This window comes from Pseudopodoces humilis, chromosome 21 (genome assembly GCF_049639895.1).
Source record: "Pseudopodoces humilis isolate 2021_Gansu_Grassland_sample_001 chromosome 21, ASM4963989v1, whole genome shotgun sequence".
NCBI lineage: Eukaryota > Metazoa > Chordata > Aves > Passeriformes > Paridae > Pseudopodoces > Pseudopodoces humilis.
The window spans coordinates 769,802-792,573 of NC_142220.1; the positions used below are offsets into that span (position 1 = coordinate 769,802).

At 62.1% G+C, this 22,772-nt stretch overlaps 2 protein-coding genes across 6 annotated transcripts; one reads left to right on the top strand and one right to left on the bottom strand.

Moving 5' to 3' along the window:
• Window positions 1-45: 45 nt before the first annotated feature.
• Window positions 46-9,434, top strand: ENDOV (endonuclease V). 4 transcript variants are annotated; one of them, XM_005530710.3, is made up of 9 exons: window positions 46-139; window positions 611-782; window positions 1,645-1,779; window positions 2,141-2,180; window positions 2,282-2,394; window positions 2,503-2,571; window positions 3,135-3,263; window positions 6,707-6,786; window positions 7,276-9,434. In XM_005530710.3, the coding sequence occupies exons 1-9, from the start codon at window positions 102-104 to the stop codon at window positions 7,304-7,306; spliced, it is 807 nt and encodes a 268-aa protein (XP_005530767.1). In that variant the 5' UTR covers window positions 46-101; the 3' UTR covers window positions 7,307-9,434. The 4 variants fall into 4 exon arrangements, with proteins under 4 accessions (XP_005530767.1, XP_087921587.1, XP_014114900.1 ...); XM_088065461.1 differs by lacking the exon at window positions 7,276-9,434 and adding an exon at window positions 7,042-7,147; XM_014259425.2 differs by having other exon boundaries at window positions 88-157.
• A 7,319-nt stretch (window positions 9,435-16,753) lies between these two features.
• On the bottom strand, window positions 16,754-20,707 carry NPTX1 (neuronal pentraxin 1). 2 transcript variants are annotated; one of them, XM_088065421.1, is made up of 6 exons: window positions 20,244-20,707; window positions 19,741-19,948; window positions 19,046-19,290; window positions 18,778-18,957; window positions 18,440-18,695; window positions 16,754-17,471 (listed from the first exon to the last, which is right to left on the bottom strand). In XM_088065421.1, the coding sequence occupies exons 1-5, from the start codon at window positions 20,685-20,687 to the stop codon at window positions 18,474-18,476; spliced, it is 1,299 nt and encodes a 432-aa protein (XP_087921547.1). In that variant the 5' UTR covers window positions 20,688-20,707; the 3' UTR covers window positions 16,754-17,471; window positions 18,440-18,473. The 2 variants fall into 2 exon arrangements, with proteins under 2 accessions (XP_087921547.1, XP_005530768.2); XM_005530711.2 differs by having other exon boundaries at window positions 16,754-18,695.
• Between the last annotated feature and the right edge of the window lie 2,065 nt (window positions 20,708-22,772).

Here is a 22,772-nt window from a genome sequence, read left to right on the forward strand (position 1 = left end):
CGCGCCCTCAGCCGGGACCGCAGCGCCGGCCCGGAACGGCCAAGCCCGGCCGCGCGTTCCGGGGGACGGCGGCGCTGAGGACGGGCGGGCCCGGTGCCACCATGGCCGCGTCCCCCGGGCAGCGCCGCCGCTGGGAACGGTACCGGGGCTGGGAGCGGTACCGGGGCTGGGAGCGGTACCGGGGCTGGGCTGGGAGCGGTACCGGGGCTCGGGGCTGGGCCAGGTCGCGCTCGGGGCTGGGAGCGGTACCAGGGCTGGGCCAGGCCGCGCTCGGGGGTCCCCGTCCCCACGGGCACCCTCAGGAAGAGCCGCCGGTGCCCCCCCCAGGCTGGCTGGGCTCGGGGCTCGGGGAAGGCCCGCGGGGCACGGGGAAGGCCCGCGGGGCTCGGGGAAGGCCCCGGGGGCTCGGGGAAGGCCCGCGGGGCTCGGGGAAGGCCCGCGGGGCTCGGGGAAGGCCCCCGGGGCTCGGGGAAGGCCCGCGGGGCTCGGGGAAGGCCCGCGGGGCTCGGGGAAGGCCCCCGGGGCTCGGGGAAGGCCCGCGGGGCTCGGGGGAGGCCCCCGGGGCTCGGGGAAGGCCCGCGGGCCCGCTGTGACCGCGGCGCTGTGGCAGGGAGCAGGCCCGGCTGAAGGGCAGCGTGGTGCAGGAGGACACCGAGGAGTGGCAGAAGGATCCCCGTTTCACCGGGCTGCACAGAGTGGGAGGTGTGGATTTATCCTACATCAAGGGCGACGAGAGCCGTGCCTGCGCCTCCCTGGTCGTGCTCAGCTACCCGGGGCTCGAGGTACGGCGGGGCACGGCAGCCGTAGATGGGAGAGAGGGAAGGAATTGTTCCTGTGACGGTGGTGGGGCCCTGGCAGAGTCACCCAGGGCAGCTGGGGCTGCCCCTGATCCCTGCACGTGTCCAAGGCTGGACACTGGGGCTTGGAACAGCCTGGGATAGTGGGAGCTGTCCCTGCCATGGAATGGGATGGGCTTTAAACTCAGTGCTGACCAAACCATTCCGTGATTTCTGTGTGTGTTCCCAAAAGAGATAAACAGGAAAAAATACCTGTAAGGATTTAGGCAGAAGTTTAGGAAGGTGTGATGCAAACAGCTCCCCATTGCAGGAGTTTTGTGGGGTGGCTGGGAACTCAGCCGGGGGCCAGAGAAGCTGCAGTGCCTGTTGTGGGAGCTGCTGTGGGCAGAGGGAGGTGTTGGCCGTGCTCCAGGGCAGTCCTGTGTGTGAGCTCTCGCTGGGATATCAGCAAAGAATCAGCTGATAACATGGGCTGTGACACAGGAGAGCTTTTCCAAACCCGCCATGGATCTCGCATCTCACAGTCATTTTGCTTGAACTAATAAAGATTTTTGGTCTCTTTCCCAGCTTTCAAAATGATACAAAAGAATTGTCTTTAACTGTAAAAGCTCTAACAAGCAGAGAAATAAAGTTTGATGCTGTCTGCTGGGATTTTAATGAGCCAAATCTCAAGTCCTGCTGTGATCTGCAGGCCAAAGCAGAATCACTGTTTGGTGCTGCCTTACTCCGTTTCCTTTGCCCTGTGCCTGGCTTTCAAAGGGATGAGCAGAGGGCAGGAGGCAGAGGAGGAGGCTCTGGAGCATCCAGGGGCTCTGGCAGCATTGTGGGTCCTGTCTGCCTGCCCCAGGTGCTGTACCAGGATTGCCGCATGGTGCCCGTCACTGCCCCGTACGTGGCCGGGTTCCTGGCCTTCCGAGAGGTCCCTGTCCTGGTGGAAGCTGTCCAGAGACTTCAGCAGGAGGAGCCCCAGCTCCAGCCTCAGGTGTGGTGTGTTTTCCTTGTCCTGAGCTGGGATGTCCTGGCTGCAGAATCCTGGGAAAGGTGTTCTCCCTCTGGAGCCAGAGCTGGTGGGGCGGGAGGGGCACGGTCAGAGCTGTGCTGGAGCATCCATTCCCTTTCCTTAGGGAGCAGGGATGTGGAGCTGGGAGCAGCCAGGCTCCCGTGGTGTGAGCAGGGCACTGCCAGTCCCACACTGCTCTAGGGTCAGGCACAGGCAGGAAGAGCCTTACGGGGAGAATTGAGGGACCAGGAGAGATTTCTCCTTCCCCCAGAGCCAGCATCCCTGCTTGCTCCTTGGAGTGCTCTCAGTGCCCAGGAGATAACTTTGGCTTTGGCTTTTTCAGGTGCTTCTGGTAGATGGGAACGGTCTGCTCCATCCCAGAGGTAGGCTGTTCCTGGAGAGCTCTGCTCTGCTGCTTGCTGTGCTGCTCCTTGGCCTTGCTGTTTCCTGGTGTCCTGCAGCTACAGTGGCTCCTTGTTGGCAGGATTTGGCACAGCCTGTCACCTCGGAGTCCTGACAGACCTGCCGTGCATTGGTGTGGCCAAGAACCTCCTGCAGGTGGATGGCTTGGTCAGGGACGAGCTGCACAGGGAGCAGGTTAGGCCAGGCTGGGATTTGTCTCTGTTTTTTAATGTCCCAAGGGAATTTGGACAGCCACATGCAATTGTGTGCTCAGGAGCTGATTTTGTGTGTGTTCATTCCTAGGTTCGTTCCCTGCAGAGGTCAGGAGAGACATTCCCACTGACAGGCACCTCAGGGAAGGTCCTGGGCATGGTAAGCTGTCACCTGGCCACTCGTCCCTCTCCACAGCAGGGCTGTGTCCTGTGCAGGAGGGCAGGTGTGAGCAGGTGACCAGTGACACTGCTGGCCCCTCCTGAGAGCTCAGGTGGTTGTAGGGAGTTGGCAACTCAAGTGCTGGGAGCGTTCACATCCATGGCTGTGGCACCTGAGGTGCTCCAGCAGCCTGGGCTGTGAGCTGCAGTCTGGGAGAGGTGCCAGTTCCCTGGCAGCTTCCTGGGATCAGTCTGGGAGCGTCTGCTTCAGAGCAGAGCAGGAACAGGCAGCTGTGAGACACCTCCTGTGGGTGCTGCCAGCCGGGGCTGGCACAGCTCCCTGCATCCCAGAGCAGCTCAGGCGTTCGGGGAAGGGCCACGGGGGACAGGCAGTGCCTGGAGGAGACTCTGGGGTGGAGAAGATGTTAAAGAGGGCTGGGAGCTGCAAACACAGAGCCACCACCCCACCCGAGGGGTCTGGCTGGCTCCTAATTCCACTGCCCCTCCTTGGCTGTGTTCAAACGAGCATCTTCAGTGCCTGATCTCTCCTTTCTGGCTGCCCAGGCGCTGCGGAGCTACAACAACAGCTCCAAGCCGGTGTACGTGTCCGTGGGGCACCGCGTGAGCCTGGGCACGGCCGTGCGCCTCGTCAGGGCCTGCTGCCGCTTCCGCGTCCCGGAGCCCATCCGCCAGGTACGGCGCTTCCGCGGGGGGCGGCCGGGGCAGGGGCCAGGCAGCGGCGTTTGCCGAGCCCTGGGCTGTTCCAGAGCCTCAGTTTGCCCTCCTGTGCTGTGGACAGGCTCCTGCTGGGCCGTTCCCCCAGCCCTTGGTGCTGCTCACCCATCCTTCCAGGCCCCTTCTCCTGCCGCAGTCATTCCCAGCCCTGCCTGCACAGCCAGCCTGCCCCATTCCCTGCTGCCTCTCTGCAGGCTCTCCTGCGGTGCTGGTGCCAATCCCCAGGAGCTGGGAATGCAGTTTTCCCGGGTGCTTGGAAGCTGGCACAGCCCGCAGTGCTGCTCCTCTGGGCCTTTCTGCCCGGAGCCAGCAGGTGACAGCACTGCATCACTGCCACCGAGCTGCAGCTGCCACCGAGGCTCAGCCCTGGCTGATCTTAAATCTCAGCAGAACTTGGGGAAAGGCTCTGGAGATGCTCAAAGCCTCTGGGGCTTCTGGCCTGGCAAGTGCTTCCCTTCTCCCCGAGATCACTCTACCGTTGGTGGCACCACAGCTCAGAGCCAGGGGTGACTCCAGGTGTCCTGCCCGGGTGTCCCTGTCCCTAACTCTGCCCTGGGACAGCCCATTGGCATCGCTGCTGTGCCAGGTGGGGTCAGGGGTGTGCCTCCAGTCTGTGTGTCTCCAGTGCTGGGAGACCCCACTGGGCACTGCTCCAATGTCCCCTGGAACCAAGACTCGTAATCTACCCCAAAATCAGAACTCCCTGCAGCAAAACAAGCCTTGGGGTGTCCATAGCAGAGCTGCAGTTCCCAGGCTCAGCCCCAGTACCTGCCAGACTGGAGGAGCTCCTTATGTAACCTGCTCCAGCCAGGGACAGATGCCTCTGCAGAGCTCCGAGCCAGCTCTGCAGCTCTGCGTGTTCAAAGGAAGGGAGAAGCATTCCCTTTGGAAACAAAAAGGTGTCTTGGAGCTTTTTGTCACCCTCATTCCGCTTCCAGCCATCTCCAGGATCTGCTCATGTTCAGAGACTCTTCCAGTTCCCTGTGACCTTTTTCTTAGAGTGATGGAATGAATTATTATCACTTTTCTTACAGAGAGATGAGAAGTCCATCAGGGAGTGAGTGTTTACTCTAGAGGGATGGCAGGGGATGAGGACACTTAAACCTTTCCAAGGGACTTGTCCCTGCTGTGCTTCCTCTGTGTGGTGACTGCCACAGCTCTTGGCACAGGCAGAGCTGACAGCCTCAGCTCTTGAGCACCTGCAGCTGGAGTTAGGAAACAGGAGGCTCTGGAGAATCCTGCCATGGGTGGCTGACGTGGCCTTTTTTGCCATGGTATGTCTCCAGAAATTGCAGACCTGACAGGAGAAGTGCTTATAGGTTTCCCAGTGTCAGGAAAGACCTGTGGATCATCAGGGCCTGGTCTGGAAGTTCTGGCAGCCCAGGGAATGAAATGAGAGCTCAGCTGCCCACAGCCCCTGAGGTTTGTGAGGGCAGTGTGTGCAGTGCAGCTGCTGTGGGAGCTTTAGGGGATTTGGAATTCCCAGGAATGCAGCATTATCCAGGCAGGGATCTGGGGAGGTCCCATCTGCATTCAGCCCACAGTGTGGTTGTGCTGGGAGCTCCTGTGTGCAGATGAGAGAACTGAGATCTCTCAGAGGAAGCAGAGGGATGAACTCCCCTTGCCACCTGCAGTCAGCATTGACATCCCGCTCAGTCCCTGTGGCAGGCCGAGCCAGGAGAGCTGTGCTTGCTGCTGAGGTCCTGCCAGGGCTGCTCCTCAGAGCTCCCAGGCAGGAGCTGAGGAAGGCAGGAGCTGCCATCTCAGAATAATCAGCACAGCACTCACCCTGAGTGGCCCCAGAACAGTCCCAAGCCCTGCTGAGAGAGCTGCCCTTGCCTCCTGCCACAGGTCAGCCCATCCCTGGTGCGTGCCCACACTCCAGGCCTGCTTCTTCCTGGGATCCCTGGGCACAGCAGGGAAGCTGCTGCCACCCTCCAGCTGCCAGGGATGGCACCAGGGCCTGCTCTGCTCTGCTCTGGCTGGGTTGAGTCCCTGCTTGGCTGCTCACCAACCTCCTGCTCACTTGGTGCTTCCCTCAGCTGCTGGGACAGCCCACCAGGAAGGGCTGGCCTGCAGGTCACCCTCTGTGAAACACCAAACACTCGCCCTCAGAAGAATGAGAGGCATCAGCCTCTCCTCTGGGACTGGCATCAGTCCTGGTGTCCTGAGGTGTCCTGAGGTGTCCTGAGGTGTCCTGAGGTGTCCTGAGGCTCCAGCTCCCTCTGGGTGCACCCTGTCCAAGCTTGCTGTGCACAGGGACCACCCTGGCCCCTCAGGTAATGGGCCAAGCAACATTTCCACAGCCAGCACTCGTCCCCTCTGAAAATAGCCCAAATCTGTGAGGATTATTGCAGGGCAGTGATCCATCTTATTGATTAGCCCGTGGTTAATCACCACCTTAAGCTGACTCCAGTGCTGTGTTAGGAGCGAGCCCTGCCTGGGAACTGCCACCTCATCAAGCGTTAGCTGATGTTCTCAGCAGAACGTGGTTGGGCTTTTTCTTCCCTAGGAAAATAGTTGGTAGCTGTGCCTCCTGCTCCTTGCTCTCCCCGTGGGGACTATTGAGCAGCCTCCTTCCCTGCTTATAAAATCCATCACGTAATCGCTTATCCTGAAGAGTGATCAAAGTTATTTGTCAGTTCGGTTATGAAACTGTCCAATTATAGAGAGAAGGGAAAAAAATCTCCTAAACAAACCACCCCTTATGTAACTCTCTCCTTCTCAGCTGGCAGGAGGCTCTGCAGTTGTGGAGCAGGTTCCAGCAGCAGGCACAGCCTGCAGCCAGGGCTCGGGGTGAGGGCCTGGGGGCTCCAGGCCTGCGGGAGAGGCTCCTCGGGAGCAGCACAGGGTGGAGAGCAGCAAATGCTTCAAGGACAGTCCCCGGGGATGTGTTAACCCAATTTCTGAGCTCCTCACCAGACACTCTGAAGCTTTTCCAGCTGGGAAGGTCACATCCTGCTTTGTAAGTGGGGAGAGACTCAGCCTTTGAGGTGGGCACAGCAGCTGCTCGGAAATGGCACGGCAGCGCGTTTGGGAAAGAAGTTTCTAAAAGAGATAAAACTTTGAAGGACTGTAAAAATCAACTGCCAGTCATCAAAGTTGTCCAAGAGCCCAGGATGTGCTTGTGATGGCATCAAGGGTTTGCTGCTGGTGTCGTGCAGCACTGGAGGGCTGAGCAAACACCCCAGGGTGGGGGCAAGAACACCCAGACAATGCCCAGCAACGCTTCCTGGCAGTTCCTGGGCTGTGCTTGGTGCTCTCCTTGCCCCAGGCTGCCGTGCCTGGCTGGGGTTCCAGGGTTGTGCTGACAGCAGGGTGGATGGGGCACTCTGGGGTAACAGAGGAGGCACCAGCCAGGCTGCTCAGCCCATGCTTGTCCTTTTCCTCCCTGGTTCCAGGCTGACATTAGGTCCAGGGAGTACCTTCGGAAGCTGCCCTGCGCTCCACAGGACGTGCTGGAGCCTGCCAGCCCAGAGAGGTGGGTGTGGGGGCAAAGGGGGATCTGCTGGTGGCATGAGCTGCAGTAATGGCATTAAAGGTACAGGCAGGGTAAGCAGGTGAGCTCAGTGAGGAGCTCAGGACATGTGCTGCCTGCAGAAGGTGATTCCTGCTCCGTGTGGCCACGCTGCCTCACACGTTGTTTCCCACAGCGCCGTGTCCTGAGCTGGGGAAGGGCAGCAGGGATTTGGTCTTTTTTCAGCACTGGTCATAAGCAAAGCCCTAAAGCCCACAGGTGTGACCTGAGGGTGAACAGAAATACCTGCAGGGAGCTGGTTTTGGCCCCCAGGTCGTGGGGAGGGTCAGAGTCCCCCACTCTTACATAAGGTGGGTTAGTGGGTGTCAGTTCAGGAGTAAATCTGTGGCAGGTCCCCTGAGCTGCAGGAGCTCAAGCTCACCAAGTGCCAGTTGTTTGTGCCTGTTGGCTTCTCCTTTTTTTTTAAAACTACTTTCTCATTTTTGTTCCCAGCAGCAAAAAGGAGGCTGAATTGGAGGATTAGTCTGGTGCCAGAAGAAAGTGCAGAGCTGCTCTTCGCTGGGCCCTCTCCTGCACCAAAGCTGAGTGCTGCTGGGTGCAGGAGCCCAGTGCCACCCTGAGGGACAGCTGTGCCAGGCTGTGTCCCACAGGACAGCACCAGCCACTGCTCGGGGGGAAATCCTTGCAGTGAATTTCTCAGGGTTCATTTTCAAGTCCTGTTAAAGTCCTTGTGCAAGCAGAGGCTCACCTGTAAGTTTGCAGCACCTGGCTGGAGTCCTTGGGCTGCTGCAGGGGGTGATTTAGAGATGCTGAGGTGTTCCCACTGCAGAGCCAGCCTGTGTCTCCCACCACACCTCTGGAACTGAGCCCCTGTCCCTGCAGCCTGGGCTCTCCCATTCTCTGCACATTCCTGGGGAGCAGCAGCCCTGTTCCAGCTCCAGCAGCCCTGTTCCAGCTCCAGCAGCCCTGTTCCAGCTCCAGCAGCCCTGTTCCAGCTCCAGCAGCCCTGTTCCAGCTCCAGCAGCCCTGTTCCAGCTCCAGCAGCCCTGCTGCCCAGCTCTTCCCGAAGGAAGGATCTCGGGGGAAAGGATAGCAGAAACCGTCTCCCTCCGGGAGGATGGGGAGGTCATTCCTGGCACACAGAGCACTCCAGGTGCCCAGATCCCAGGCTGGAGTTCTGGCCCAGCCCCAGCTCAGCCTGAGGAGCAGAGCCCAGAGCTTCTGTGGCCAAATCATCCTCGATCCTCATCACCAAAGCTTCTCCCAAGGTGTGGGATCCTGGCTGTTCCTGAAGAGCAGCAGGAGCAGAAGGTGCTCTGGGAGATCTTGGTGTGGCTGTGTAAGATTCCAGCCTGAAGAAGAAGAAGGATGATTTCCTGGGGGTGGGGAGGGGTGCTCAGGTCAAGCTCCTGTGGGCTTTTTTAACCTCAATTTTGCATAAATTCATTGTACAACTTCTGTTCTTTTCTCTGTCCAGCCTGTTGTGCCTGTGCTGTGTTGGAGTCTGAGCTGTCCCTCCTGAAACAGGGTGGGAAAAGGGAGGAAGTGACAAACGCTGCTGCCCTGGGCCCAGCTGGGCAGATCTGGGGCTGGTCCTGTGCTGGAGAGGGGCACAGGCACTGACAGGGCACTTCCCTAAGAAGCCTTTGCTGACAGGTGTTGAAAGGCAAAGCGGGAGCTGCCAGGCCCCGTGCAGGAGCCGCCTCTCCAGGGAGCCTCGGAGCTGTTTCACACCAGGCTCTGTCCGTGGGTGGACAGAGACTGCCAAGGGAAATCCACAGTGGAAGCTGCTCCTTGGTCCTGGGGCTGTGGGGCCAGGGGGAGCGTTGGGCTCGTGCCTGGGCTGTGCCACAGACAGGGGTGGGTGTCTGGGTTCTATCTCAGGTTTCATGTCTGGGCTTTCATCCCTGATCTCTTGGCGATTTTTTTTGTACTTCTGGTTGGTATTTGACAATGAGAGATGTGGGGTGGGCACAGGGCAGGCTCTGCAGCCAGAGCTGTGATTTGGGTAGGAAGCTGGAGCCCAGCTCTGACAGGGAGTGAGGCTGTGGCTGTTGAGGGTCTGTCACTGGGTGTTCCTGCTGGCATCTGGGTGTTCTGATCCATGGAGTGTGCCCAGCCTGGGGGGGATCCAGGGCTGTCCTCGGCTGGCCTGAGCTCCCCCAGCTGCCTCTGCCGTGGGGTGATGGAAAATCAGGTAAAAAACCAAAACAACAGCACAAAAAATAGCTCTGCATCACTGCCCCAGCTTCCCTCTGCGTGAGGCTCTGAACTCTCCTTCCCAGTCCAGGTAAACTCGGATGACTCTGGATGAAGTCACCTGAGGAGCTTGAGGAGGAGGAGGAGGATGGTGCTGCAGTGTCTGTGCAGCCCTGCTGGAGCTGGGGCTCTGTGCTCCTGCCTTTGGGCTTTGCCTGTGCCGAGGGATGCTCCCAAACGAGGGTGCTTAAAGGAAGGGACTAATCTCTGTGTTTGGTGTCTGCTTGTGGCTTTTGGACACAATAAGGGATTAACTTGGTCTTTATCTAATTGGTTTATAACCCTGGGAAGGGAAAATCGCTTTGTAGTGCTTGAAACCTCTTAGCAGAAACTCAGAGACTGGAGCTTGAGTGTCCTTTGAAATAAACTCATACATGGCTTGTGTTTTTTAACTCTCTGTTTGCTTTTTGGGTGTAAAGTTGTTGGGAATCAGAGGAAGACAGTTCTTGCCAACTGGTTGTAAATCCTCCTGTTATCACCGGGGGGTTTTGTGGTCACAGTTTCCATCTGGGATTGGTTGGGAGTCTGGAGGTGTCTCAGGGCTTGGTCACCCCCAGTGCTGCTGGGGAATGAGCAGGGATGGGGCTGCCCAGTGACAGCTCCTGGGTGACAAACTGGGGCAGAATTGGTTTGGGGTTGGGTTTCCTGACTCCCAGGCACTGAATGGTTCTGCTGCAGACTCTGGATCTGCTCCCTGTGTTTTATTTGGACACCTGGAGATCAGGAGAGGATCCCTGCACCCACCTTGTTGGTCTGGGGTCCCGGGAGAAGGGAGAGGAGATGCTTTAGGACGCAAATCTGTTTGTTCTGGGAGTTCTGAGGAAGCCTGGGTGGGATGAGTTCCATCACAGGTGTCTGAAGCTGGATGGGATGAGTTCCCACCTCCGTGTCTGCAGCTCGTGGCAGTGTAGGTGCTGCCTGTGCAGCTCAAGCTCCAGTGACTCAGGGTTTGTATTTCAGGACGAGGATGGGGGAAGTGTTTTATTGGGATTCCCCCCACCCTGCCCCCAGTTCTCATTCCTCTTCCCTTTGGTTTGGTTGGGTGTGTTTAGGAGGGGCTGTTTCCCTCCTGAATTCCCAAGCCAGGTCCAGCTGCAGGTCTGAGCCCTGGGCTGGGGGCTCCCACTGTGTGTGGAGCTGGGCCCAGGCAGCTGAGCCCCCATTCCCGGGGTATTGGGCGTTGTGGGGCTGGCTGGGGCAGCTGTGGCCCTTGGATCTCGGAGCATTCCCCAGCTCTGGCTCTAAATGGGCATTTTGGGCATCTAATGGACATAATGGGCATTTTTAGTGTTGGTCCCTCCTGTGGCAGCTGAGGCCTCTTGGCTGTGGTGGCTCCTGGACAGAGCCCGGGCGTGCAGAGGGAGCTGAGGAGCACCATGGCTCCCTTGCAGCCCTTTTTTGTTCTTTTTTTTTGTCCTTTTTATTTTATTTTCCCTTCCCTTTTGTCCTATAAATAGTTCTCCACCCCACCTGCTCTTCCCGTTCTTGGTGGTGGTTGATCCTCTCTGATCCTCTCACCAGAGCCCCGCCAGCTCCCCCCGACTTTATTTTAAGGCCCCCATTAATTAAAAGCAAATGAGTGGAATTTCTCTCGACAAGCAAATTAATAGCAAATGAGATGATAATGAGCTGTGTCATTAGGGCGATGGAGCAGCTTGTGCAGGGCTCAGCCCAAATCAAAGCAGCAAATCCGTGGAGCAGCAGATCTCTCCTGTTGGGGGGCTGGGTCCCCCCGAGGAGGGGGACGTGGAAGGTGCTCCCTTCCCCTCCTGGGTGGAATTTTGGTAGCCAAGGGGCGATCGCTGCCGAGCAGAGCAGAGGTGCCGGGGGTGGCTGGGCATGAGCTGGGCTCCTCCGTGGGGACACGCTGGGGCTGCCTCGTGCCCATCCTGGCAGCCCGAGCAGCTTCAAAAACACAAACCGAGGCTGTGAAAGCAGCCCGTGATTAATTCCTGGGTTGGTTCCCACCTCGGGGGCTCGATGCAGGATGTTTCCTTAGGAACACGCTTTTTCCTGCTTTTCTTGGCCGGGCTGCTTGGCTCGCTGTGCCGCTGCCTGCAGAGCCCAGCTGGTCACTCCGGGAGCTGCGGGGTTTGGTGGCGGTGCCGGAGCGCTCGGGAGAGCCCCGAGCCGGGTCGTGGGAGGCTCTGCCGGCGGCTGCCGTGTTGTGACTGGAGCCGGGCTCTGGCGAGGAACAGCCCGGGAGGAGGAGGAGGAGGAGATCGGCAGGGCCAGGGCTGCAGGGAGAGCCTGCGGGAAGGAGAGGTGGTGCCCGGAGCCAGCTCTGCCCTTGTGCCGTCCCGGGAGGGACAAACGTCCCCCTTTTTCCCGAGGAGCAGCGGTGCCTGCTGGTAAAATATCCAGCGATTCTTGGGAGAGCCTTTGGAGTCTGTGAGAAATCTGGTGCCTTCGTAACTTGCTGCAGGGATGGTGGGCAGCACCGTCATTAAAGCGCTCTGATTAACACACAAACCTTGTTTGTAATGAGTGGGATTGGGAGGGTGTGGAAATCCAGCTGGCGTGTAATGAGGTTACTCCAGCAAATTACTCGGATATCAATTACTCTGCTAGGTAAATGTCACCTGCCTTCTCTTTGTTTGCGGTAAACTGGGATCCAATTAATGTGATGCGCTTCGTGCTCGTGCCTGAGCTGCTGCGGCCCCGAGGCTCTGCCCCAGCCGTGGGGCACCAGCGGGGCCAGAGCCACCCCGGCCCTTTGGGGACAGCATCCCAGTCCCCCTCCACAGCCTGAAGCCCTCCGGCCAGGTCTGTGCGGTCCCCGCGGCCGCCCGGAGCCCCCTCATGCCTCCGAGTGCGGGCGGATAAATTCCATTTTGCTGGAAATGGGCTCCTTTCCCCCGCCGCTGCTCCCCATCCTCCGGGCCGGGATCTGCCGGAGTGCGCCGGGAGCCAGGGGAGGGAGCTGCAGCAGGAGAGTGCCCGGGACCCTGCCCCTGATCCAGCCCTTGGGAAGAGCCCTGGATGCTTCCACAGGGCTCATGAATATTAATGCACCAACATTTGGGGGCCTGGGGAGGGAGCAGAAGGGAGCCGAAAGCGTTGCCAATCGTGGAGAGCAGCCCATCCCAAATCCACGGTGAAAATGGGCACGGGGCGGCTTTGGGGGGCTGGAGAGGAAAGGCTGCTGTGAGCAGGGGCTGGGCACCATCACTGGGGACACCCGGGGTCCTGCTCCGCTTTCCAGAAGGAATAAATCAGCCCCGCGGTGTCCCTGTGGGGTTTTCTACCCCCATCAGGTGTTGGGGGGCAGATCCCACGTGTGGGATGCGGTCGTTCCTCAGCTTCCAAAGGAGCAGCCCGCGGGAGCCCTGAGTCCCTGCTCATCCCTCCGGCCAGGAGGGGATTTGGAGGCTGCTCCAGACCTCTCCATCGCTCCTTCCCTCGCTGCCGGCCGGCCCGGGGGTGGCCGCAGGTTTGGGGCTGCCCCGGAGGCTCGGCAGGATGAGCGAGGTTCCAAAGTGCCGCAGGCGATCGCTGACCCAGTTCCCAGCAGCGCTCTGGGGTTTGGCGGCTGTTGCTGACAGGGAGGGAAGTGGGGGCCTGGGGACCCCAAGATGTGCTGCCCCCGGTCCTGGGCAGCGCTGGGGACCCTGGGGGTGCCTGGGCAGCACAGGGTGGGCTCTGACCCCACTCCTCCCCGTGTGCCCCCTCCTGTGCCCGCTCTGCTCCACAAATGCTAATTAATCAGCATAATTAGTTTAATGCTGCATCTATTTTTAATCAGTTTTGGAAGACAGAGTTTTTCCTCCGCTCCGTGCCCGCCCGCGGGCTGTCCCGGGCGGAGCGGGGCTCGCTCGGGGATGCTCCGGTGGGAGGTGGGTTGTTATTCCCCCCGGGAGAGGGTCAGGACCCCTCATGGGATCCCCAGCCAGAGGAGGATCCGCCCAGAGCTCCTTGAGGAGTCTGAGATCCCAGCCCCTCCATAATCCATCGGGATGAACAGGAGGGATGGAGGAAGCAGCTGCCGAGGTGACGTTTGACAGCAGCTGGGAAAATCGCAGGAGGAGGAGCCCGGGGAAAGGCTGTGAAAAGATTCTGGGAAGGCAAAAAGGGGGGGCAGGCCCGTGTTCCCGGCAGCTGCAGCCCCCCGTGGGGAGGGATGGGGTCTCCCTGCTGCCGGGAGCTGCCGGGACTCAGCCCTGGCTGGGGAAGCAGCACTTGCAGAGGCTCTGGAAAGCATCGTTTGCTCTGGAATTGCCGGTTCCGTGTGGCCCCGGCCCGTCGTGGTTGGGCTCTGCGGAGGGAGGGAGGGTTCGAGGAAGCCCCTCCCCAGCCGTGCGGGCCAGGATGGCCGGGCAGTGCCTCGGGGTGTAGGAACCGGTGCTCTGCCAGCAAAAGCTCCTGAGTGGCATTTGAGGGACGCTGTCACAGCCAGTGACTCACGCCTGTGACCGGAACGCTCTGTCGGCCTTGACTCGGTGCCCGGGGTGGTGTCCAGCTGCCCGCGGTGCCCCGGCCGGTCCCTGCGCTCCGGCCCTGGCAGGGCTCGGCCGCAGCTCCGGGGCCCTCAGGGATCCAGCGATCCTTCTCCTCCCCGAGCCCTGGCCGGATCCGGTCCCCTGCTCTCCTCCCACTCCCTGGGGACCCCCGGGACCCTCCCCGTGTGCCCAGCGCCCGCTGAGCCCCTCGGGCCCTGCTCGGGGAGGTCACGTCGGAGCCCCCAGGGATGTCATCCATCCTTCGGGATGCTGCTGCTCCCAGCCCTGGCTGGGCTCCCGGGGAGGAGGGGGTGTCCAGACCCGCCCGTCCGCTCGGCAGTCAATGTAGGGCGATTTCTGCAGCCCCGTGGCCGAACCCGCTGTGCTTTCCCCGGCACAGCCCTGCCCAGGCGGGGAGCTGAGCGCCCCTCACCGCTCGGGGGGCTCTTCCCACCGCTCCCTGGCTCATGCATATTTAATCCGGCTCTCCTGGAGCCATGTGCTCCCGCAGCCGGCGCGGGCCTGGCGCACGGCATGACACATCCACTGCTAATTAATCCAACGACGGCATTTATTAGTGCCTCGCACGCCTCGGGCTCTGCGTGCTGATGATGCTCTGGGACGCTGCTGGTCCCAGTGCCGCAGGCAGCTCCGCTCACAGGCGGCCCCGAGCGCTCCCGTGCGGGCAGGGATGTGGGAAAGGCCTTTTCAGGACACGCTGTCTCCGCTTTCCGGGCGCGTTCCGCTGTGAAACACAGCATATTTCATTGTTCCTCTCCCCATCACCTCCTGTCACCCCTCGCAGCCCCGGAGGAGCTGTCCCGAGCGGTGGGAGCAGAGGAGGCACCAGGATGCCGAGTGCTCGGCGAGGCCTTTCCCTGCCATGTGAGTCTCCAGAGGGGCCGGATCAGAGCTGTAAATCCCAGCTGTGTCCTGCCCTTAAGGACTCTCCCTCGCCCCCGTCGGTATTTCTGAGCCATCTCCCGCGTCCTGGGGCCTGTCCTCACGCAGCCCAAGATCTCCATCTGCTCTGCTGTTCTAAAAGCTCCTGGATTTAGCGCGCCGGGGCGGGAAGGCGCTCCCTGATCCCGGCGCTCTCGGGGCTGGTGCCACCGAGCAGCAGCTCCTGGTACAGCGGGATGTGTCGGGACGGTGCGGGATTGATGGGCCGGGCTGCTCCTCACCCCTCCCGGGATCCTCCTCCTCCTGCAGGAGCTGGGACACGCGGGTCGTGCCGAGCTGGGACAGGGACAGGAACAGGAACAGGGACAGGAACAGGGATGGCCCCGGCTGGGGCTGCTCTGCCTCTCTTCTGGCGGCCTGGGCTGGCCGCACCCATCAACACCCACAGGTTTTGGGGAGTAAGAGGAGTTCGAGGGTCCCGCTGAGTGCAGGAGCTCCTGCAGCTCCCTCAGCCACCGCATCCCACCCGCAGCCTCCCCCGCCGTGCCACGGCTTTGAGGTGGGGATAGCCCCCCTTCCCCCGCAGCAGCGCTTCCAGACACCCCAGAAAAAAACAAACCCGTCTGCTCGTGTCATTTCGTTATTGCGGCTGGGATTGTGGAGCAGCGCAAGCCTCTGCCTGGGGCATCGATCGTTCGCTCTCCCGCAGCCGCGGGTGGGCACCGGGACCTCGCCTTGGCACGGGGGGGGCCGAGGGTGTTGTGGCAGCGCCCCAGGGCCGGGGCCCTGCTCGGGGCTGGGGGCTGAGAGCGAGGCAGGAGCCGTTCCCTGGGTATAAATAGCATCCCCTGGCGAGGATGTGGGTTGTTCCCGGGGACACGGAGCCCAGCAGCCTGTCCTTGGAGCAGCTGCGTTTTGGGGGCGGGGGGGGACGGCGTCTGCGTCCCCAACGAGGGCTGAGCTGCTCCGAGGGCTGGGGGTGCCCGGGCAGGGGCGTGCGGGGAGGCTGCCAGGGCTGCTGCCTCTGTGAGCCTGGGGAGACGCTGCTCTCAATCCCTTCTGCGCTCGGGGGGAATCTGGAGAAGGGGGGAAGGGGCAACTCGTGGCTGCACCGCTCTCCTCAGCACCCCCTCAGCGCCCGCTGTGCCCCTGGGCCCGTGTCGCTGCCCACCCTGGCTTGTCCCCTGGGCCATGGCAGTCCCCCGCCTCCCCTCCGGCTCTGGGTGATGGGTGGGTGGCACATCACACCCAACTGTCCCCGTAGGACCCGGGGAACTGCCCCGAAACACTTCTGATGTCTCACCTTTCCCCTTTGTCTCACCCGCGCTCTTGCCCCCAGCAGATTCCTGGTGCCCACTGTCCCCTCCCAGGGTGCCCGGCACTTGTCACTCTGCTCCGGTCGGTGGCTTTTGGTGTGAGAAGCACGCCTGGCTCCCCGCCCTGCAGCCTGGCTCGAAGCATCTCCCTTCCCTCGCGTTCCCCTGGTTATGGCTGAGGCATCCTGGAAAGCGGGACCCCGTGGAGCAGCCGCAGGAGCAAACGCTCCCCTCCGGAGGAGGAGAGGCTTTATGGGGGTGCAGGAAGGGACCCCGGGGTGGCTGCTGGCAGCTGCAGGTGTGGGAGGTGGCCGGTGACCCGTCAGGGACACCTTCAGCAGAGGCTGCAGTGGCAGGAGCAGCTCCTGGGAAGACGCAACACAAGCGGCTGCAGGACCCTCACTGGCCCTCGCTGTGGCCATTGCTGGGACCCTCCCTGTGGCCATCCCCGGCCCCCGGGAGCTGAGACTCTGCTGAGCTCCCCCGGGGACACTGTCACTGTCACCGTGTCCTTGCGCTGACCGGGGGAGCAAGGAGGTGCTGCTGTCACCGTGTCCTGCCCGAGGCAGCCGCGCTGGGCTGGCCCTGCCTGTGGCACAGCGGCCACACCGCCCTGCGAGGCACAGGCCGATTCCCCTGGGAGCGCTGCCTTCCAGGAACTGCCTCTGGAGCCCAGCCCGGCTCCCCGGGGGCCGCGGGGAGGGAGCGGAGGCTCCGGGGCCGGGGGTGCCGTGGTGCCCGCACCGGGAGCCTCTCCTGCCGCCGGCCCCTGCAGGAGCCTGGCGGGACCCAGAGGGAGCTTCCAGCCGGGGGCTGGAGGGAAAAATACATCACTTTGTGTGGTGTGTTACATAAAGCAGGGACAGCCGCGGTTTAAGGGTACAGGAGAAGGAGACAGCCTGGCAGAGAGGCTCAGGGAGTGCCTGAGCCAGCTCCAAGAGGATCTGGGCAGAAATTTCTGCTTCATGCAGGCGTAAAAACCTTCCTGTGGAAAAAGACAAGCTGCTGAGCACTGGCTGCTCAGGGAACAGACACATGTGAGAGAAGCCGGTGTCTTTCTTCACGCTTTATTGTGTAAAAATAAAGTCAACAATTCATGTAATCCCAGCAATAAAATGGAAAAAGCATGAGAATCCGTAGAAACAGTGCATTGTCAGAACTGCCGATGCGGGCCGGATGCGCGGGGTGTCAGAACCCCTTCAAATCCCAAAGGAGACAGAGCCGGGAGTAGGAAAAACGTACAGCTTTGGTTAGCAAAATAATGACAACTCAAGATACATTAATTCTCTCCCCTACTGTACACTATGTACACTGTGTTGACATCACACCCTTTCGTGGTTTTTTTGGCAAATCCAACGCACCTGGGGCTGGAGGTTAAACCTGTGCCATGGTCTCGTTGTTGTTCTCAGCAGGTTGTGCCTGTGCCCGCCGATGTGAACAGGGGCTCGGGAGGAACTGAAATTAACTCTCGATGGTTCGGGGATTTTTTTTCTTGCACCGAGAGCACGGCTGAGGATGCGCTGCCCTGAGCCGTGCGCGGGTCTCGCTCTGGGGGTGCTGCTGCCGGTGCCGGCTCCGCGGAGCAGCCGAGGCGGGGCCGGCTCCGTGTCCCGGCCGGGAGGGACCCCTCGCTCCGCCCGTCTCTTTGCCGCATCTTTGGAGTTGGTCGTGAGGCTCTGGAGCCCCGGGTGAATTCTCTGCCTCATCCTCCACTGCCGCCCAGGGCTGCCCTAGGGGGGCAGGAGGGGGGCTGGGGAGTGATTTCTGCAATCTGTAGTACAAACCAGGAGTTTAGAAAAGGAAACCATACAAAATGCATCTGTTATCTCAAAATACGCTTCTTTATCTCTTTTTATCCTGCAGAATCTCAAAGCACGTTTGTTTGTTGTTTTTTCTCAGGGAGCGCTGATAATTCCATATATATATATATATATATTTTTATCTTCATAAAAATACCCTTTTTTTTTATTGGTTATAAACTTCCCTTTACAGTAAGAGAAACAAGAGAGTGTATTATCAAAAGCAGAAAGGCTTCAGACCTGTCAGTGGGAGCTGGACTGGAGGGGACGGTAAAGGCTATTTGTCACCAGCTACGGCGCTAGGAGGCCTCGGGGGGCTGCAGGCGGCGGGGCCGGGGGTACCTGAGTGCGGCAGGTCGGGGAGCGGGGCCGGGGGCGCTCCCGCCGGGGGTCCCGCCCCGGTGCCCGCCGCAGCCCGGGGCTATGGCTGTGGTGCTGGGGAGCGGCTCCGGCCGGCCGGGGGCGCGGGGCTCGCCCGGGGAGGGGGCGGCTTCTCCCCGGGGCTGGGAGCGGAGGGCTCGCCCCTCCTCGGGGTCCCAGCTGCTGTCGCAACCCCGGGGTTGGACGTCGCGACTTTCACCCGGCTCTGGGGGCATCACCCTCCCCGGGTGGGGGGGGTCGGGCTGGACAAAGAGGAGCCCCGAGGGGGGCTCCGGTCCGGGCCCCGCTGCCTTTTCAGGCGCCGGTGCCCGAGGAAAGCGGCGGCGAAGCGGGGGCCGGGCCGGGGGGCGGCGGGGGGGCGCAGCCGCGCCAGGCCAAGGCACGCAGGCGTTGAAGGACGTTGGCAAGACAGAAACCGGAGGGTCGTGGGGCTCCGGGGGCGGGCGCCCCGCTGCCGGGGCATCCCTGCTCCCGGGACAAGTCGGGTGGCTTCGTTCTCGGTTGTTTTTGCGCAAAAGAAGGAGGAGAAATAAATAAATAAATAAATAAATAAAAGAACCCGCTGAGGAGGTTTCTCTCGCTTGTCCGTGGCCCTAGTTGAGCTGGCGACAGGCCTCGAAAGTCCACTTGGTGGCCCCGCCGTAGATGTCGATGTTGGCCTCGGCCCAGGCGATGACGTTGCCCGCGAGTGCCTTGGAGCTGCAGGTGGCCAGGCCATAAACCTCCCCCGGGCTCAGCTTGCGGTCCCACACGTTGAAGTGGGCCAGCTCCCCCACGAAGGCCTGCGTGGCATCGAAGCCTCCGCCCAGCGTGTCCTGCGGAGGAGCCGCCGTCAGCGGGAGAGGCTCCGGCCGCGCCGCCGGGGGCACCGAGCCAGCGGGGACCCCCGGCCCTTACCTGCTCCTGGCCCAGGACCAGCACGCCCTGGGGCTTGATGGGGTGGTAGGGGGCCAGGTTCTCGCCGTTGCCCGTCTGGGTGCCGTCCTGGTAGGCTTCCCACACTCCGTCCCGCGTGGTCCAGGTGACACAGATGTGGTGCCACTTGCCGTCGTTGATGGCGAAGGGCAGCTTGGCCACCTGCGGGCAGGGGGTCAGGGGGGTGCACGCCGGGGTCCCCCCGCGCTGCCCCCCAGCCCAGCGCCCTCCCCACGCCCCGGGGCCGTACCTTGTCATTGATGAGGATCTCCATGGGGTTGTTGCCCCACTCGATGAGCACCAGCTCGTTGGCCTGCCCGGGCACAGCGTAGGAGAAGGGGGTGCCCATGCCGGGAGAGGCGCTGGATTTGATCCACATGCAGATACTGAAGGCGTACATCTCGGGCAGGCTCTTCTTCACCTTGGCGTACATGTAGTTGGTGCGCAGGGGGAAGGTGAGCTGGAACCTGTCCGGGGGCCGGTTGTCCTTCTGGCCTGTGGGAGAGCAGGGCCGGTGGGCTCCTGCCGGGCCCCCTTTCTGCCCCTTTGGGGGTTCCCCCCCTCCCCACCCCGTTATGTAACGGGCCTTGAGATGGCAGCGAGGAGCAAATCCCTCCGGCGCCGCGCGGCTCCCTAATCCCCGGGGCGGGCAGCGCCCGGAGCATCCCCGGCTGCGGAGCCCGCGGGCACCGGCTGCCTCGGGAACCACCGAGCGAGGCTTTGGGCTCGGAGGGACCTTAACGATCAGGCAGCTCCAACCCCTGCCACGGGGGAAGCCAAGCTGGGGGACAGGGATCGCTCCCGGGGTGGGCAACGGGACGGGCTCGGCAGATCCGCCCGCGGGAGCGGCCCCGCATCGTCCGGCAGCGCCCGGTCCCCAGCGGCGGGGGAGCTCCGGGAGCCGGCCCGGGGGTCCCGCGGGCGGGGGTGGCCAGCGCCCGGTACCTTTCTCCAGGTCGCTGATGCGCTGGTGCAGAGAGGTGAGGGTGCTCTCGATCTTGCCGCGCTCCTCGGACTCGTTGCGGGGGCTGAGCTTGCCCTCCTCCAGGCTGTTCACCCGCGACAGCACCTGCTTCTCCAGGTCATCGATCTTGTTCTGCAGGATGTCCTTCAGGTTGTTGGTCTGGCTGGAGGAGTTCATCCTGCTGAACTGCTGCAAGGGGCGAGCAGAGGAGCGGGCTGTTACCACCGGGCAGCGGCTCTCCCGGTGCCCGGCTCCGCGGCTCTCCCGGTGCCCGGCTCCGCGGCTCTCCCGGTGCCCGGCTCCGCGGCTCTCCCGGTGCCCGGCTCCGCGGCTCTGCCGGCGTCCGACGCTCGGCTGCCCGGCTCCCCTGACGCCCAGCTCCCGGTGCCCGGCTCCGCGCTCCCGGTGCTGGGATGCGCGGCTGTCCCGGCTCCCCGTGTCTCCCGGTGCCCGGCTGTGCGGCTCCCGGGCTCTTCTCGCGTACCTCCAGGTTCTCCAACCGGGTTTTCAGGGACTGCAGCGTCTGCCCCAGCTGGCTGAGGGTCTCGGCGGCTGCCGGCCGCGACAGGTCGCCCATGGTGTTCTTGGAGAAGCCCTTTCTGCCCTTTCCCTCTCCGGGCGGCTCCAGCACGCTCTGGCTCTCGCAGCGGCCCAGCTTGGCCGTGAGCTCGCGGATCGTCTCCTTCTGGTTCATGATGGTCTCCTTCTGCTGCAGCACCGTCTCCCGCAGCTGCAGCACCGTGCCCTTCAGCTCCTCGGCCGAGCCGGTGCCCAGCGCCGAGGCGGCGCACACGTCCCCGTCCAGCGGCACCGAGGTGCACACGAAGCGCGTCTGCCCCAGCCCTTGGCCGAGCGCCGGCCCCAGCAGCAGCAGCAGCGGCGGCAGCAGCGGCAGGAGGGGGCGGGTGCCGGGCGGCCCCGCGGCCATGGCTCCGCTCGGCTCCGCTCGCCCCGGGCCGGCTCCGGCTCCGCTGCGGCGCCGCCGCTTTTATCGCGGCCGGGCGGGGCCGGCGGGGCGGCACGGAGCGCGGAATCCCGGCCCGCCGAGGGGGGGCCCGCGTGGGAGCGCGGCGTGAGCGAGTGACGGAGCGAGAGGTGGTGATTGTGGGAGCGTGAGAGCGCGTCCGTGTGTCCGTGTGTGTCCGTGTGTCTGTGTGTCCGTGTGTCCGTGTGTGTCCGTGTGTCTGTGTGTCCGTGTGTCCGTGTGTGTCCGTGTGTGTCCGTGTGTCTGTGTGTCCGTGTGTCCGTGTGTCCGTGTGTGTCCGTGTGTCCGTGTGTGTCCGTGTGTCTGTGTGTCCGTGTGTCCGTGTGTGTCCGTGTGTCCGTGTGTGTCCGTGTGTGTCCGTGTGTGTCCGTGTGTCCGTGTGTCCGTGTGTCCGTGTGTGTCCGTGTGTCTGTGTGTCCGTGTGTCCGTGTGTGTCCGTGTGTCCGTGTGTGTCCGTGTGTGTCCGTGTGTGTCCGTGTGTCCGTGTGTGTCCGTGTGTGTCCGTGTGTGTGTCCGTGTGTCCGTGTGTCCGTGTGTCCGTGTGTCCATGTGTGTGTCCGTGTGTCCGTGTGTCTGTTTGTCCGTGTGTGTCCGTGTGTGTCCGTGTGTGTGTCCGTGTGTGTCCGTGTGTCCGTGTGTCCGTGTGTCCGTGTGTGTCCGTGTGTCTGTGTGTCCGTGTGTCCGTGTGTCCGTGTGTCCGTGTGTGTCCGTGTGTCTGTGTGTCCGTGTGTCCGTGTGTGTCCGTGTGTCCGTGTGTGTCCGTGTGTGTCCGTGTGTCTGTGTGTCCGTGTGTGTCCGTGTGTGTCCGTGTGTGTCCGTGTGTCCGTGTGTGTCCGTGTGTCCGTGTGTGTCCGTGTGTGTCCGTGTGTCCGTGTGTGTCCGTGTGTCTGTGTGTCCGTGTGTGTCCGTGTGTCCGTGGGCAGAGGAGACTGTGCAGGGAGGAACTGCGGGGATGTGCGGGGGATGAGTGTGTGGCGTGTGCGTGTGTGCACAGATGTGTATGTACAGGTGTGTGCACAGATGTGTGCACAGATGTGTATGTACAGGTGTGTGCACAGATGTGTATGTACAGGTGTGTGCAGATGTGCAGAGTGTGCATGTACAGATGTGTGCGGGGTGCGCGGGGTTGTCGGTGCCGGTGCCGGGCCGCGGGTGCCCCCGGTGCCGGTGCCGGGGTCCCGGGCTGTGTCCGCCGGTTCCCGGGTGCGGGGCAGGAGCAGCCCGTGGGTCGGGGCCGCCCGGAGCAGGGGAAGCCGCAGCGGGAGCCCCGGGATCCGGGGACAGGAGGAGCTGTGGGGCTGCCGGGCCCGGGGGGAGCCCCAGACCGGCCCCAGTCCTGCTCCCAGCGGTGCCGGGGCCCAGCCCCGCTCCGGGTGCAGGGGAGCAGTTGCTGCTTTGCTTCTTTAATGATCAGCGAAAGAACCCTGCAGGTAACGTCTGGCTCTGTCCTTGGTGGGAAGAACTCGCGGCTGTTGGAGCTGTCACTTCTCTCATCTTCAGCACTTCAGGCAACGCCGATTTTCCTGCAGCCCCGGAGCAGCAACCCAGAAGCCCTGCCCTTGTGCCCTTGGCCAGCACACCTGAGCACAAACGGACCTGTCCCAGCTCCCTGGGCCTCTCCTGCCTGGTGATTTTATCCTTGTCCCCTCCCTGGGGCAGGGTGTTGTGGCAGGAGGCTCCGGAGCTGCAGAGCAGCAGCCTGGCAGGGTAACGGGGGAGTGTGGCCCCTCAGCCCAGCTCGGCACTGCAGCAGCACATATGGCTGGGGTATTTGCATAATGCCAAGTTATCCTGTGAAATATGAAGCAATTAATTTTGATTAGGGAAGTGGGTCAGTAAAATACAAAAGCTTTCAGTTCATGGATCTGCAAAAGATAAAACACAACTGTCCCGTGGTCCTTTCCCCTTTGATCTGCCTGGAGCAGGCCCGAGGAGCCCTGGCTGGGGCTGGAGCTCCCTGAGCTGCTCTCAGCGGTTCCTGTGACTGGTTTGATGCCTTTCCTGGAGCAGGTTTTTACCCAGCCCGGG